This window comes from Chrysochloris asiatica, unplaced genomic scaffold (assembly GCF_000296735.1).
Source record: "Chrysochloris asiatica unplaced genomic scaffold, ChrAsi1.0 scaffold00007, whole genome shotgun sequence".
NCBI classification, from domain to species: domain Eukaryota; kingdom Metazoa; phylum Chordata; class Mammalia; order Afrosoricida; family Chrysochloridae; genus Chrysochloris; species Chrysochloris asiatica.
The window spans coordinates 12,263,427-12,280,318 of record NW_006408525.1 but is presented as its reverse complement, the minus strand read 5'-3'; the positions used below and the strand labels follow the sequence as shown (position 1 = coordinate 12,280,318).

At 50.9% G+C, this 16,892-nt stretch overlaps 1 protein-coding gene across 1 annotated transcript; it reads left to right on the top strand.

Annotated features, from left to right (window-relative positions):
• The first annotated feature begins 2,027 nt into the window (after positions 1-2,027).
• On the top strand, positions 2,028-15,041 carry AKAP1 (A kinase (PRKA) anchor protein 1). The gene is made up of 10 exons (XM_006832403.1): positions 2,028-3,591; positions 6,068-6,201; positions 7,917-8,043; positions 8,564-8,691; positions 10,325-10,502; positions 11,914-12,064; positions 12,460-12,527; positions 14,035-14,108; positions 14,298-14,360; positions 14,967-15,041. The coding sequence occupies exons 1-10, from the start codon at positions 2,031-2,033 to the stop codon at positions 15,039-15,041; spliced, it is 2,559 nt and encodes an 852-aa protein (XP_006832466.1). The 5' UTR covers positions 2,028-2,030.
• Positions 15,042-16,892: the final 1,851 nt, after the last annotated feature.

Sequence of the window (16,892 nt, the reverse complement as noted above, 5' to 3'; positions counted from 1 at the left end):
TTATCAGTCTATTCGATCTTTCTGATAAGATCACAGAATTGCTAGAATTCAGTGGGGGAATATTACAACGATTGATTCTGTGCCAAATTTAGATGGAATCAGAATCCAGATTTCCTGGCAAGAGGAAAACCGTTTCAGATACCTGCTCCCTTCCTATTAGCCTGCCCTGTTGGGTAAGAGGAGCCCTGGTGGTTCAAAGGTTCAGCCCCACCGGCTGCTCTATGGGAGAAAGATGTGGCCGTCTGCTTCCGTAAAGAATGACAGCAGTTTTGTTCTGTCCTATGAGGTTGCTATGAATCTGAGTTAGTGGGTCTTGGGTTTGGTGTTGGGTAAGACTTGGTTCCCTGACACCAGGCATTGGGCACCCAATGCTGAGAGCTCCCTTCTCCATAATCTGTCTTTTTATTTTTCCAGTTGTTGTTATATAATACTCCCTACACCAAAACCTATGTCTGTGTAGTTGATTCTGACTCACGATGATCCTGTAGGACAGGAGAACTGCACCATAGGGTTTCCAAGGTTGTAAATCTTTATGGGAGAAGACTGTCATATCTCCCTCCTGTATAAAGTGGCTGGTAGGTTTGAGCTGTCGACCTCTCTGTTCGCAGCTGAGTGTTTAACCACTGCACCACTAGGGCTCTTTTGTTACAGAATCCAGGCAATTCCAATGTCCTACGGGACTCCTGGAGTCCTGGTGTGGCGCTGGGGATTAATGCGCCAGACTGCAAAGCTGTTAGAACTGCAAGGTCGGCAGTTCAAGCTCACCAGCTGCTCCTTGGAAACCCTGTACAGGGTTGCTATGGGTTGGAATCGACTCGATGGCACTTAACAACAACATAGGACTCCTGGTGTGGCTCTGTAGGATCAGCAGTGGACTGCGAACCACAAGGTCGGCAGTTTAAACCCACCACTCGCTCCTTGGAAACCCTATATAGGGGTGACTATGAGTCAGAACCAACTGGATGGCACTTTACAACAACATTGGAGTCCTGGTGTGATGCTGTGGGATAAAGCACTGGACTACAAGGTCAGTTTGAACCGCAAAGTTGGTCATTCAAACTCAGCACCCACTCTTTGGAAACCCTATACAGGGTCGCTGTGGGTTGGAACTGACTCAGCAACACTTAACAACAACAGCAACAACATAGGACTCCTGGTGTGGTGCTGTAGGATAAGTACTGGACTGTTAACAACAAGGTGGTGGTTCCAGCCCACCAGCTGTTCCTTAGAAGCGCTGTTGTTCATGTTATTAAGTACCTTCTAGTCATTTCCAACCCATAGTGAACCTGTATAGGGTTTCCAAGGAGCAGTTGGTGAGTTTGAACTGCCAACCTTGTGATCGAGTGCTTATCCTACAGTGCCATACCAGGACTTATAAGCTCCTTTGGTGGTTCTCAAACTTGATCACATTGGGCTTCCTTGGGTTAAAAGCAACCTGTTCCCTGGGTCCCACGCCAGAGGGTCTGATGAATTATTTGGAGTGAAGCCTTGGGCATTGAAATTTCATAAGTTTTCTGAGTGATTCTAATGTATAGCCACATTCGAGAACCACTGTTACAGAAATTAAGACCCTTCCCTACTGAAAGAAATCAATCTCTATTCACAGATTAAAAAAAATAGAAATCCCAAGGAATCGACTATAATACTATTAGAACTGATAAACGAATGCAGCCAGGTTCTAGGGTCTAAGATCCCCCACAACTGGGAATGGTGTGGGTGTGTTCTGTGGGTGCTCAGAATGTTCCGATACCACCCATAAGACACCCTAACCCTAACTAGTCCCTGGAGAAGGAAGGGAGAACTGGTCGACACAAAGCTATGAATGGGAGGGGATTGGGGTTCCAGAGAACACTCGGTTTGCTTCACAGGAGTGTGTGTATGTGCATAAATTGGGGGGTACAAGGCGGGGACTCCCTCCAGTGGATCACCGTGAGTGTGTGGTGTGAGGAGGGGTAAGGAAGCCCCTCGACCTCACCTTCTCCCTTCTCCTCTGCTGCTCTCCCCAGGTATAATCCCGTCACGCCTCCACGATGGCCATCCAGCTCCGCTCCTTCTTCCCCTTAGCATTGCCTGGGATGCTGGCACTCCTCGGCTGGTGGTGGTTTTATTCTCGTAAAAAAGAACACATCCATAGCCACAACAAGCATGAGGGGGCCAGTTCTGTGAGCCTAAGGACAGACCCCACCGACAAGGAGCCCCTCCCTGTGGAAGACACTGGTCCTGGAGCTGTGGTTGTGCCTCCCCGAGACCCTCAGCTGCCAGAGAAGAAGCTGTGCCCTACAAGTAAGCCTTCCGTGGAGCCCCCAGCTTTTCTGCGACCACATCCAGCCGCTCGTCGGTCCGAGTCCTCAGGCAGCCTTCTCAGCACCACAGACACGAGACTTGGACCAGGAACACACAAAGACGACTGTGCAAAGGTGGAATTAGCCCTAACTCGTGAGGAAGCAAAGTCTATTGCTCTCGAGTGTCCCCTCCCATCCCCCAAGGAGTTACCTTTGCCCCAAGAAACAGTTGAGGTGTGTAAAGAGGAGCATGTGCTGAGCAGGACGCCTGGGAGGGCTGGGCCGGGCCATTCAGCAGCCCTCCCAGAGAAGCATGGCCCCGGGGAGATGGGGTGGGCAGAGGGGACCGGTGATGCGGTGCCAGGAGAGAATGTTCTACAAGAAGTGGTGGTGGCCCAGGAGCATGGCTCTGAATTGGAGAAGAGCAAAGCGCCCAGCCTGGCTCCTTTGGAAGGAGGGGAAGAGAAAGGGAAGACTAGCCTGCTGTCTGGGGCTGGACCAGTGCAGAGGGAAGACTATGTGGTAGGGGGCTTAAGTAGCTTGACCGAGCCCTTGCACACCCAGCTGATGGAGGACGAGGTGGTGCCGGCACCTGGGGACAGCGACCTCGCAGGAGAAGTGCACAAAGAGAAGACGGTGGATGAAGATGAGATGCTTGAGCAGGCTGCTCTGCAGATCATCTCCAAAGTGATCTCTGGGGCGGCGGAAGAAGTGCGGGCCACCACGCTTGGCAAGATTACGGGGCAGATGTGTCAGGCCTCAGAGAGTGAGTCCCCATGCCCAGGGGAGGAGGGCCATGCTCCGGTGGAGCCCAGACAGGCCACAGCAGAGGCAGCTGTGGGCTCATTGGATGCTGCCTTGGCCTTGTCAGAGGACCCGTCTCCACCAAAAACGTACACAAGCTGCCTGAACAGCCCCCTCTCCAGTCCCACCAAGGACAGCAAGCTGCCCAGGAACTCTGTACACCACATCTCATTGGTCCCCTGCCCGTCACAAGCCACCGCCCAGGGAGAGTTGCCGGATGAGGCAAGTGCCCTGATGGAGGATGCTGGCTATATCACTGGCACGTTGGACAGCAGCCAGGACGTCCCATCCGTGGGCTCCTCAGTCCAGGGCTCGGATTCTGCCAGCATGTCGGGGCTCGAAGACTCTTGCACAGATGCTACCTCGAGCCCCCGGGACAAGGATATTACCCCGCCGCTGCCAGAAAGTACTGTGCCCTTCAGCAATGGGGTACTGAAGGAGGAATTGTCAGACCTGGGGGCTGAGGATGGATGGAGCATGGACGCAGAAACAGACCATTCGGGAGGTAGGAGCATCTTGGGCATTCACCATGTAGAGGGGTGGGTGGGTCTCCCTCTACCCATGGGGCGCAGGCTGCTGGCCTGCTTCTCTAGCTTCTGCAGGGAAGGAGTGATACTCTTCCATTTTGTATCCCAACTGGCCGAGGCATAGGGATGCAGCATAGAGCTGGTGGGTGACCCTGTAACCCTGAAGCCATGAGACCCCCCTCTCCCAGTCCTTCAGCTAAAAGTTGGGGTCCCTGGTCAGCATAGGCATGCCTCTTTTAAATGCTAACTTCATAATGGTTTTTGAACAGAGAGGCCTCTCTAGCTTTAGTGCCCTTGTGTGCCAAGTATGGGTGAGAGGTTTTTTTTTTTTTTTTTTTTAATGGCTTCTTTCCTTTTAACCATGTGCTTGTTCCTATGTCTTCACCTGCTTTCCTCCTCCAGAGGCTCCCACAGGGTAAGTGCCCAGACAATGGCCCCAGCTTTGAATTCTGTGGGCAGCTCTGCTCCTCTGAGCCGTTCTTTGCCGAGGGCCTCAGCCATTTTCTTTCTGTGAAGCTCACTTCATCCCCGGGAAAGAGGGGCACTTTGGTAATGAAGTGCCCACAGGGTTTTTCGAGCGCTGACCCTAGTGTAGACAGTTCAGGCTGCTAACGTACAGGTCAGCAGCTTCTGGCCCTGCCTTTGCGGCCACCCCCTGGGTACTGTTAATTTATCTCACGAAGAGATGCCCCGTGTGGCTTCTGACATGTCTGTCCCAGAGCCCTTCCCCTGTCCACAGATTCATCCTTCCAGGAAGGTTGGGGCTCTTTCCTGGGAATTTTGCTCCATTCTGCAGCATCTGCCGAGTACCACACACTGTACATCAGTGCCAACAGGATGCTCTTGATTAAGACCCTACTGTCCTGTGTGCCCAGATAAGAACAGAATGCTGCCAGTCATGATTGAGAAAGGCCAGAGACTATTAGGCATATCTTAACTTCAGGAATGTCAAAATTTTAAAAAGAATGTATCTTAAGATGGGTGGTTTTTGTTTTTTAAAGAACAAAGTGATTACACTGGGGCATGCCCACTGTAGGGTGATTGTGTAGTGGCGACTCAGCTGCATTGAAGGCCTCAGTGCTGAGACTTAGAAGAGAAGGCTTATGATGGCAGAGAGGGAGGGGTTCAGAGGGGCAGGTAGAAGCCTCGTGATTGACTCTGTCAAGTACTTAACACGTGCCAGGCACTGTTCCCACATTACTCCTGCTCTGTGCATAGGACGTTGGTGCTGACAGTGGTCCATGGGCTGCTGGGCTGAGGGAGCTGCCTCTGGGTGCAGCCTGCTGTTGGCTCTGTGCGGTCATTAGTCACTCAGGTGCTGTCGGGGTTGTCTGGCAAAGGCTGAGAGCCCCCATTGGCCTGCTTCTGAATCTAGCTGGGGGAACAAGCAGACTTCTCACTAGGGCTTTCCCTGCTGGTGTGGAAGGTAGGCTTTGAAGGTGGTGACTCTTCCCTAGATAGGAGCAGAGCCAGTTCTAGGTCTGTACCCACAGACTGCTGTGGAGGCTTTGGAGAAAGCAGGGGAAATAGCCTAATTAGTGGGGTCTCAGGAACAGTCTGCTTCTGGCTTTTGAGGGGTCCTTTTGGAAGCCTGAGCTACTTCTCAGAACTGGTGTGGACCCATTTTTCTGCAGTGGCTCCCTTGGCTGGAGCACTGGAAGCAGCTCTAGTCAGTGTGGTCTTTTGTCCTCGCCTGTCCCCTATGGAATGTACTTCAGCTCAGTCTGTTGACCAGGGGGATCAAAGACCAGCCATGAGTCCAGATGAGCATTTAACCAAGAGTGGTGCTGTAGGATCAGCACTGGACTGCAAACCACAAGGTCGGCAGTTCAAACCCACCAGCAGATCCTTGGAAACCCTATACAGGGTTGCTGTGAGTCAGAATCAACCCAACAACACTTAACAAAAAGTTAGACTAAAGAGAGTGAACAGAGGTGCTCCTTTGTCCGTGGCTGGCAGAGGAACGGGCCTAGTCAGGTTGAGACTGTCTAGCTCTGCTTGGCTGGAGGTCACCCTCTGTGGACATAGGCCCGAAGCTTTGGTGACTGGAGAACCCCTGGTTTGTGGCTGAAAGAGTTGGGAGGTGTTAAAATGGTTGTTGCTAGTCGCTGAGACCTGCATCACATTCTCGTCTCCTGGGACCACACAGGCCTCTCCCTGCCCCGTGGGCTCCCCTTCCCTGGGTTCAGAGTTCACCACTTGTCTGCCCCAGCAGCTGTGGCTGGGCGCGGCTGCCAATTAACCAGCAGGACCGTCAGTGACAGGCTAAAATTAGGTGTATATTCACCCCCAGTCTTCCTTTCATTGGGGTGGTGCTGATCTTCCTATACTGAGTTGGCAGTCATCTGCTAAGCTTGAGGAGGGGGCCTCTCGGGAATGTGAGTTTGGGAAGTTTTTTGGTGTTGGTAGCTCTGAGCCTGTGTGTGTGCGCGCTTTGCCTCTTCTCCCCTGCAGGCTCCGACGGAAACAGCATGGACTCCGTGGACAGCTGCTGTAGCCTTAGGAAGACCGAGGGTTTCCAGAGTGCCCAGGCAGGCTCTGACCCCAAGAAGGTGGACCTCATCATCTGGGAGATCGAGGTACCAAAGGTAAGGGCCTCAGGCATCCCTGCTGGCCCCTCCATGGGGTGGGGCCAAGGGATGGACCAAAAACCAGGAGAAGCCAGAGATGGAAAGGAACTCTGCCCATAGCCAAGGCTCTGAGAGCTTCCTACCAAATTGAATTCCTGCAGCTGCCTTCAGGAGTGTCCTCTCCAAGTCCTCAGTGGGCTGCTGGTCTGTGTGTACCTTCAGGGCTCAGTGCTAGGAGCTGTTTGGAAATGGTAGCAGAAAACCAGAGCCCTCTATAAAGCACAGACACGTAATCTGAGAGAACTTGGGAAGTGTAGAAATGTATGGAGAAATAAAAACTGGTTCTGATCCGATCCCTGAGAGTGACTGTGAAAACTTTTATTTCCTTCATGTCTTGCCCCCTGTGGTTTTTAAACGAAACTAAACTTAAGGTTGTTTTAATTAATGCTTTTAAATATTTAACAATTTCATTTCCCCGTGTTATGCTTTGAAAGTGTAATTTTAGCTGCATTCTTGAATCATCATATGAATGTCACTGTTCTCCACCGGCCCCCAATTCCAGGGGGCTTCAGTGGTTTACAGCTTTTGCTGTTGTAACTTACGATGTATTAGTTTGAGCTTGAGGTTTGTCTCTGGGGTGCAGAGGTAATTGGCAGGCTCCCTCTGGCGTGGGGATTTGGCTTGGTCTGAAGCCTTTCTGGGGCTCAGGGTTCGTTTGAGATTGTTTCGGAACTTGTCTCACATCATGGCTAAGTTTGACTTCCTCAGATGTCCTTGAATTCTGGCCCACTTGCCGCCGCTTGGTCTGGATTTGCTGAAGGCTCCAGCCTGCTGTGAATTGGCAGCAGGGGCCCAGGGGTTCTTAGAGTTTTATTTCCAGATCGAACCCCTTTATCTTTGGAAGGAACCCTGGTGGCACAGTGGTTAAAACACTCAGCCCCTAATGACAGACGGGTTTGGACCAGTCACTCCATGGGAGAAAGATGTGGCCATCTGAGTTCATGAAGATGACAGCCTTGAAAACCCGATGGGGCAGCTCTGCTCTGCTCTGCCCTGTAAGGTCAATATCGATGTGCTGGCCGTGGGTTTGGTTTTATATTTGGACCTGAGCAGACTTGAGAGAGGGAAGGTCAGTGTGAAGTTGTAAACTGACCCTGTGCTGAGCAGAGCGTCTCATGGCATAGTTTTGGAGATGATACTGCCTTTGCCACTTTCCGGACCTGGGTCAGAACTGTTGGCGTCAACCAGCCAAGTTCACATGCTTAGATGCCATGACCTTGGACACGTTACTTAGCTTCATTACTGGTCTATAAAAAGATGAGAAACGTACCTGTTTTATAGGTGCTCTGAATAAATGTGGAGTCTCTGGGTGGTCCTGCCAATGGTTAAGGCACTTGGCTGCTAACTGAAAGGTTGAAGGTTCAAGTTCACCCAGAAACATGTAGGAAGAAAGGCCTGGCCAACTCTTTTATTTAAATCAGTCATTGAGCATCCTGTGGAGCACAGCTCTGCCTTGACACACATGGGATTGCATGAGTCTAGGTCAAATTGATAGCAACTTTTTTTTTTTTTTAAATGACTGAATTTAAGTGCTTAGGACAGTACCTGGCAGGTAAGTGCTGACATGATAACTTAGAACATATTTAAACTTGACCTTGTTTAAGAGGTCAGTCTTTGGGAGTATAGAGAATTGGTTTTCCCACTGACCCTCTTCTGTCTCTTCCTTCCGGAAGCACTTAGTTGGTCGACTTATTGGCAAGCAGGGACGGTACGTGAGTTTTCTGAAGCAAACATCTGGTGCCAAGATCTACATTTCAACGCTGCCCTACACCCAGAACATCCAGATCTGCCACATAGAAGGTCAGTGGCCACTGCTGTGCCTACCCCCTCTCTTCTTTACCAGAAATGCACGTAACTGGAAGCATTTGAGGGGCCTGGGGGCGGGGCAGCCTTTGGAGTCTAGGCCTCTGAATAGGAAGCCTTGCATCTCATCCCAGGTGAAGGGTGAGTTGGGTGGTCTCTTCAGCCCTCTTTAAATTACCTTCAGTTGCTGGCCAGGAGAGGAGCGAGCCAGGATCGATGGGGCAGGGTCCTGAATTCCTAGTTCCTACCATCCTGACATGGGCTCCCTGTCTCTAGTCAGCAAGGACCAGGCCTCTCCTCACTGGCTAGCCCCCTGTGCTTTCAAACCATAGACCCTAGTGGCAGAAGGGTCGATAGAAAGGTGATCAGGATCCGAGCTGCTTTAGATTTCTCTAAAGCCCAGCAAGTGGGCCACTTAACACTACTCTTGAACTTTAAGAAAGTTGCTGTAGGTGGAATATTGAGTCTCTTACCCACATTAATAGTCTGGCTTGCTCCCATTGCCCACCCCATCCAGGCTCTCAGCATCATGTGGATAAAGCCCTGAACCTGATTGGGAAGAAGTTCAAGGAGCTGAACCTCACCAATATCTACGCACCCCCACTGCCGTCCCTGACCCTGCCTTCCCTACCGATGACCTCCTGGGTGAGCATGCCGCCAGCACCTACGGGATTTCCTGTGCCCCCAACCAGCCCCAGTAGCAGCCTCAGCCTCCCAAGACTGTGGGCCAGAGAGGCCAGCGGCACCTTCCTGCCTGTGCTCTCTCACCTCTGGCCGCCACCTGTGTTCTCTGGGGGCAGGCAGGAAGCCAGAGATTCTAGGTCCCTTTGAAAGGACCTCTTCCCCCCCAGCTCTGCTGCCTACACCCCCTTTGCATTTCCTAGGCAATTGCCTGGAGAAGACTGTAATCCAGCCATGGGAGGATGGTGTGTCCACAGTGGCTTAGGGCTCCTGGAAGCTGGTGTTTGTCCAGGGTCAGCCACCATCCTGGGTTTAGATGGGGTTTGTGATAGGTAATGACTTTGGTGAAAGGTCCCTTCCCCTTCCCCTCCCCAGAAGATACCTAGAGTTCGCGAAAAGAGCTTCAATCCCTGCAGCAAGCCCTGGCTCAGCTTGGTTTCATCTCACTGAGAGTAGAACTGTAAGGCTTTGTGGATTTCACACAAATGGCTGATTGCGCCGGGCTGTTTGTAGCCTGGAGATGTTTCCATTCTGTGTCTTGTTTCCCGCCCCACAAAGACCCTTGTGCCCACAGGGAAGGGATAGAATGTATCTTTCCTTTTCTGTAGATTTTTGCGAGGCCATGAGACCCCATTCCTCTCCTCTCCTGAAACTGTAGGCTTTTCCCTGCTAGGAGGCCTGGCTCTAATGCTTCAAATGTTTCAGCAAGTGAGTGGTATATGGCTTCTTTCCCTTGTGCTCTGCTTGGCTCAGTGAGACTGGAGAGGTCAGCCTAGATGCCTCTCAGCCAGGGGCTCTTCCCTCTGTGGCCAGTGGCCCAGTCCAGAACCTCCTAAATGGTGCTGGTAGCCTGGCATCAGGAGAACTAGTGTCTAGGGACAGCTCTTTAGAGAGCAATGCTGGCTTTTGCCCAGGGCCTTTCATGGACGGCCTAGCTTCTGAGCATTCCTGTAGTCTACATTCCCAAGTGACAGTGAGTTGGACCATGTCTGGAGCTCAGATAAAAGGATCAGGACTTAGGGTTGGAGGGGAAGCACTAGGAAGAAGAGCAAATAGCACACGGACAGTTGCAGACCTTGGCCCTGGATCTGATGGCAGGCCCCTGCTTGCTGGTTGGAAGGCAGAGGTGAGAGGGGCACTGTCCAGTCATGAACTTCTGGGGTCAGCCTCAGGTCCCAAGGAGTTGACTGTCCCACCTGTTCTCGGACACCTTGTTCTTAGTGCCCAGCTCACGCATACGTTTGCCCTCCCTGGGTCTTACAGACTCATCAAGACAGGTGGGAGGGAGGGGCGGCTCTGGATGAACCCTGGCCAGGCCAACATGAGGCCCGACACTACACCCATACACCCATCCTTGGCTCCTGCGTGCTGAGTATCTGCTGGGAGCCTCCCTGCCGGGCCCAGGGCCACAGTGGTGTCCAACCTTTTCTGTGGTTAGGGAGATTTCCTTGAGCCTCGGTCACCTGGCGCTGTGTTGTTTCGGGTTGCTCTACCCTTCTCAGAGATGGATGAGCACAGATAGGTGCCCCGGGGCCCCTGAGCTTATGCCACACCTGGGAAGAGGAGTGCTTGTTACACCTCTCCATGCGTTCCACAGCTCATGCTCCCCAATGGCATCACCGTGGAGGTGATCGTGGTGAACCAGGTCAACGCCGGCCACTTGTTTGTGCAGCAGCACACGCATCCCACCTTCCACGCCCTGCGCAGTCTGGACCAGCAGATGTACCTCTGCTACTCTCAGCCCGGGATCCCCACACTGCCCATCCCAGTGGAAAGTAAGTGCTGCTGGTGGGCTGGATGGGAGGCAGCCCTGGGACCTGGGCTCTGGCCAGGCTAGCAGAGAAGCTTTGGAAGTTAGTTGCCTGTGGTTCTGCCCGTGACCTTGACCAGGAGGAGACTGGGCACAGCATCCTCTGTGTTCATGCCATTGGCATGGACTCTGCCAGCCTGGATTTCCTAGTTAGCCAAAGCTGGTGTTTTCACTGGCTTATGGGGCAATGGGATTGGACTGGAATCTTGACACTTGGATTCATAAACTAGCTCTGCCACTTAGGAATTCGAGCAAGTTCTATGGGGCAGATACCACTTGTCCTGGGAATTAAGGTTGGAGGCGACATATTAGATGTGAAGCATTGGTACACATGCTGGTCATTGTTTCCCATAAAGCATCTCTAAACCCACCACAACTGGGCAGGGTCAGCTCCATCTGATGATGAGGAAACTGGGCCTCTGGAGCCAAGTGACTTGCCAAGGTGACACTTGAGTAGGTGCTGGGATCCAAGCCCAACCTTTGCTACTGTTAGTCTGTGCTGCCCCTGTCAGGGAGATGAAATGTTAGACTACCTTCTCATTCTTACCAGCTCCCATCAAGAGTCTTGGCTCCTTCTCCTAACCCAAGCCCCTCAGTGAGCTTTAAGGCATCAGAAAAATTCCTTGAGATTTTATGTAGTATTTTAATACAATTTTTCTATAATTTTAATATAATCCATATTGAGAAATAAGGATTTAGTTTTCATCAGATTCTTGAAGGTCACCTCAGCCCAGCAGTGAAGACTGAATCCAAGAGGTGATTGTACCAGGGGGTCCCCTTGGGGACCAGCACACAGTGCGGGCAGCAGCTAGGGGTGGCCTTTACCCTGATTTCGTCTGCCCTGTCTCTGTTACTCCAGTGCTGCTTGGGTTGGTGACCCCTTGAGGCACATGATCTCCAACCTCGATGGCTGTCCCAGTATTACTGTTATCAGCACCTTTCTGAGGCCTGGAAGTGGAGTTTAGGCTTGGGGGAATATACTCTGGTCAGGCCTTCAATCTGAGTTGTCATGGGCTAGACTCAATCCACCAAGATCTAATTCCCCTGCTAGGTTCTTGATTCTCTCAGGAACTTTGTTTTAAGAATGTAGGCCAGCCCCTAGTCCCCATTTCCTGCATTTTGTGTTTTACTTTATGAATAGTATATGGGCTTCCGTAGTCTTTGGGGTTTGGGTAGCTTTGGGGTGACACACATGCCATGCAGAAAGGCCCACGTCCAGATCTCTCCTCAGGGGTTCTGAGGGGCTGTGTTGGTGACTCCCATCCCCTACCTGAGGAGGTGAGGTGCAGGCCTCTGAGAAGGGATGTGGTGGTGTGGGTAGCATTGACCAAGCAGTCCAGGTGTTGTGTCCACACGCTGCTCTTCCCACCCTGCAGTAGCGGTCATCTGCGCTGCCCCTGGTGCCGACGGCGCCTGGTGGCGAGCCCAGGTGGTTGCCTCCTACGAAGAGACAAATGAAGTGGAGATCCGCTATGTAGACTACGGTGGATACAAGAGGGTGAAAGTAGATGAGCTCCGGCAAATCAGGTGAGTGGAGACTCCCAGACAGATGGGCCAGTGTGCAGGCAGGCTGGTGGGTGGGCAGGCTGCCCTTATTTGCTGTTCAAACCCACCAGCTGCTTCATGGAAACCCTATACAGTGTCGCTATTAAGTCGGAAGTGACTTCACACCACTTTAGCAACAACAACACAAACTTGATTACTTGCCTCAGTAAAAATGAACTAGATAGAAAAGCCATTATCCCATGGCAACTTGATGCAGGAAGTGGCTCTGAGGTCCAGTTCCTTCCAGTCAGGGCCCCTCTCCTCCCTGGGTGCGTCCTGGACTGCAGGGCCCACAGTAGTAAGTGAAAGGTTGGTGCTGCTTGGAGTGGGGCCATCCTTCAGGTCCATGTGCAGCTGCTCCTCTCTCACCTTGGCAGGTCCGACTTTGTGACGCTGCCGTTCCAGGGAGCAGAAGTCCTTCTAGAGAGCGTGATGCCTCTGTCAGGTAATAGGTGGGGGTCTCTGGCTAGGGCAGCTTGAGAAGTAGGTCTTCTGTTTTACAGTGGTGGGTCTTCCTTCCCTTACACAGACAGATCGCTCACATTCTGAGTTTTTGACTGAGTGGGTTAGGTGGAGCCTGGGAACAAGTTTCAGGCAATGCCACATCTTGGTAGGACCATCACTTCACACTGTACCAGTGTCTTCAGCTTTGAGATGCTTCAAATAAAGGCATGTTCCAGAATGTAGTGCAGACCCAGGGTCCTAGCAGCCGTGTCTGAGAGGTCAGGCAACTGAGGTCAGTGGCTCTCTCAGCTGGGTCACCACTCCTGTGGGACACTGATGGGACCATGCCGACACATGTGGTGGCATTGCCGGAGAGAGAGGACTGGCATTGTGGCTGATCTTGGACAAATTATTTGGCTTTGATTTCCCTCTCAGGAAAATTGGATGGCGCCCACCTTACTTTCAAGGACTCTGGGTGGCCTGAATGGTTTGTACTAGACAGCTAGCCAAAGGTTGGCGGATTGAACCCACCCACTGGCGGCATGGACGAAAGGCTTGACCATCTGCTGCCTACAGGTTTTAGACAGAAAACCTGAGAGAGCATTCCTGCTCTTAACACGTGGATGTCCAGGAGGCAGAATTGACTTCATCACAATAGTGTAGTGGTGGGTTTTTTGTTTTGTTTGTCATTGTTTGTTTGTTTATCTACCTTTCAGATTGACTGTAATCCCTACACTTAGGAACTGGTATATAGACAGGGGCCAACAAGTTTTATATTTGTAGGTGTAGTCTGTTCATTCTACACCTCCCCCTCTCTTGGTTTCTAACAGCAATCGAGTACTTGCGAGGCACTGTAGTCTGTCTGGAGTCACATCTGACTGAAAATTGGGGCATGGTCCTCATTTTGTTTTCTTCATTACGGGCTTTCCTCTTCCTGTTCTGTCCATCTAAGCTATTGATCCAAGCCCAGCTAAAATGCTCGTTCCACAAGACTCTCCCAGACTGTCTTCAGTCTTCCTGCCTTCAGATTGTTCTTGAACATGACTTTGTAACCCAGCACAGCTCATCCTATAGGGACTGCCCAAACCAGGCTAAGGGACCAATTCTCCCTTCACCACACTGGGAATTGAATGTCCTTGGGTGTTCAACCTTTGTCTCAGGTGTTCTCACCTGTAAGGGGGCGGGGTGGGGTGGGTAACACTCACGTCTCATACATTGTGCTCAGCTCAGGTAGCACGCAGGCATATGCTGGTGGTATTCCCATTAGCTCACTGAAAGTTGGGGTTTGTCTCCCAGTGGGTAGCAGGCAGCAGGGACCCATGATTACCCATCTGGCATTGCGTGGAGACCTATGGTCTGTGCCCTGACAGTGGCTCACCCGTTGAAGTTCTTGGGTCCCACTGCTGGGTCTGAGGATTCTACCTGGAACACACCTGAACGTCAAGTGGGTCATGTGAAGGCCTTGTGCCACCGAACGTCTAAATACTGCTTGCTTTCTCCTTCTATAGATGAAGAGCACTTTTCACCCGAGGCAGACGCAGCTATGAGTGAGATGACTGGAAACACAGCATTGCTTGCTCAGGTGGGTGATGGGTGGGAGATGGGGCTGGCTGGATAGTCTGTTGGAGGGGTTTCTCGGGAGTTGGTGTTTAGATTCTGGCCTCCCTGCTGCTGGGGTCCTGGGTTGGCCAGCAGTCTTTAGGGAAAGGATGCACAAACTTTCCTAGCTTTCAAGAGTGCCTGGTGATGATGCTGGGGTTTTGTTTTGTAGGTGACGAGTTACAGCCCGACTGGCCTCCCTCTGATTCAGCTGTGGAGTGTGGTTGGAGATGAAGTAAGTTCCTTCTGAGTTATGTCTGAGCAGTGAAGGGTTGATTTGGAGCTGGCTCCCCAGAGAGGATGTCACTCGGGGCCTTTGCCCCCTGGTGGACATTTGGCAGTGTGTTAGAGACACCTTTAGGATTGCTGTGAGTTGGAACTGACTCGACAGCACTTAACAACAACAACCAGAAGAGCCATCTTTGATTGTCACAGTTGGGGGCTGTCAGTGGGGTAGAGACCCAGGATGCTAGTAGACATCCAGCCATGCAGAGGACAGCCCCTGGCAGGGCAGTAATGAATGAACCGGCCCAGAACCTCAGTGGTGCTGGGGGATCCCTTCCTGTATCCTCTGTCCATTGGGCTTGTCTGTCCTTCTGTTTCTAGACTGTTGAAGTTTGGATTTCTTTTCTTTATTGAAGAGCCTATCTTCATGTCAGGGTGGCCAAAAGACCATCTAAGTAAATATCCCTGTTGTCCCAGGAAAAGGAGTCATGTGTGCCCCCCAGCCCCCACCCCAGTACTCTTGTAAACCTGTTACTTGTTTTGCTCCTCTGGGCTTGTAAGAGTAAGCCCCTGTGTTTGCCCTGGACAGAGCTCTCAAGGGAACTTTCTCTTCTAGGTGGTGTTGATAAATCGGTGGCTGGTGGAACGAGGACTTGCCCAGTGGGTGGACACCTGCTACCCAAGTCTGTGACCCTCACCCACCCAACAGCCGCTGCTTGAGGCTTTTTTGCACTGTTAAAATTGAGCTTGGCACTGAAGGCAAAGACTTTACATCCGAGTAACAAAACGTCGTCCTTCCCAGACGTCTGGGTTTTTCTTCACCCCAACCCCCCAATACTGTAGTCCTGTTGAGAAGGCCTTTGGTGTCTAAGAAAAGGAGAGAACCGGCTGTTTTTTTCAAAGCCATACGATGGTATTAACAAGTCAGTGGGCTCAACCTGACTCCAAACTGCATTTAAAAAAAAAAAATTTTTTTTTTGAATTTGAAAAGCAACATCAACTAGGTTGTCCTATTCTGCCCCCCCATCCCTTCTCTCCACCCCCCACCCCACCCCAGCCAAACATTCAGTGATATTTCTGCCCTTAGCAGACAGGCAAAGCAGTGTGTTTTGCTTGCTTGGGAGGACTTCTTTTACTTCCCAAGCCTTTCTAATACCTTCAGGGAGCAAGATAAGAACTGACTTATTGATGTCGATTACTTGTATAGCATTATGTAAGTGAATTTATGGCATTTAATCATTTTGTATAAGCTTCCTCTAGGCCTCCCCAGAACGCACACTTTTTTAATGGAAATGTAAATAGGGAGCAATCAGTCATCACACCTCTGGCCTGGATGGGGGTAGAGCAGTGATCATGCCAAGCCTGATTGTAATTTGTAACCATTTTCTATTTGTGCAAACTCTGTAAATATATGTTTAAAAACTGTAATATTTTGTACACGAAACACTGGAGAACAAAGGGAACTCGAGATTCTTCCCCATCTCTTGTCATCTGAAAGCAGAATGCTTGGCTGCCACGACCTAGCTCCTTGTGCCAGGGGCTCCCGGCGGAGCGGATGGCCTGACTGTGGTATGGCATCGTGGCCGACGAATTCTGTACACATTTGTAAAAAAGCAACTCATTGAATTACCTTGCAGTGGTGTGTTTTTGATTTTTTTTTTTTTTTAAAGAGTGGCTTCAGCATTGTGCAATTAAGAAGTAAGTAGCTTATATAACTTAAGCTTGTATAAATCTCAGATTAATATAAACTATAGCTTTGAGTCCAGTTTTTTTCCATGGCAAAAAAAGATTGGAGACAGTGTGTGGTGGACTGGACAGTCCAACCCACAGGCCCGCCAAACAACTACAACTAAAGGCTCTCTGAAGACTTGCCAGAAATTTCCATGAGGCCTTTTATTTTCTTCGCCTTTCTCCACCAGGTGGCAGCCAAAGCTCCTCTGGTTTTCCTCATTCTCAAAATAACTAGACAAGTTTAAAACACTAGTTTCCAAAATTCTTTGTGCATTCTTAATATATCTGTTAAGTTATTTAATCGACTGTAATGACAAGAAAAGTATAAATATATACATTTAAATGAGTTAATGGCCCTACCTGCTAAAAACAGGCTCAGACTGCTACAGCCCAGCTACTGTGGATAGCCCCATTCCCTGCGTCTCCCTCACTTTGGTCCAGACCTCAGGTGCTGTGGGCTTGCCCATCCCTTCTGGTGTCACTGAGAAAATCTGCCAGCACCAGTCTTAAGGAAGCTGAGATTGCTTGGTGACCCTATGAGCACCCCGTCTCCTTGGGACATCTCCTAGTCCCAGCCTAGCAGCCTCTGTCAAGTGAGGGATTCTCACCGCTCTGCCCAAACACTGGGACTTCTCTCTGGAGTCTGCTGTGGGACACAGGACATCTCCCCCTTGGGCCCTGGTCCTCTCAACTATATGGCTGACAGGTGGTTGGAAGCTGCAGTTTCCTCATTTGTAAAGTCATATAATGATACCTACCTCATAAAGCAATTGAGTGGAATCATAGAACTTTTCCCTTGCTTTTTTGCAGA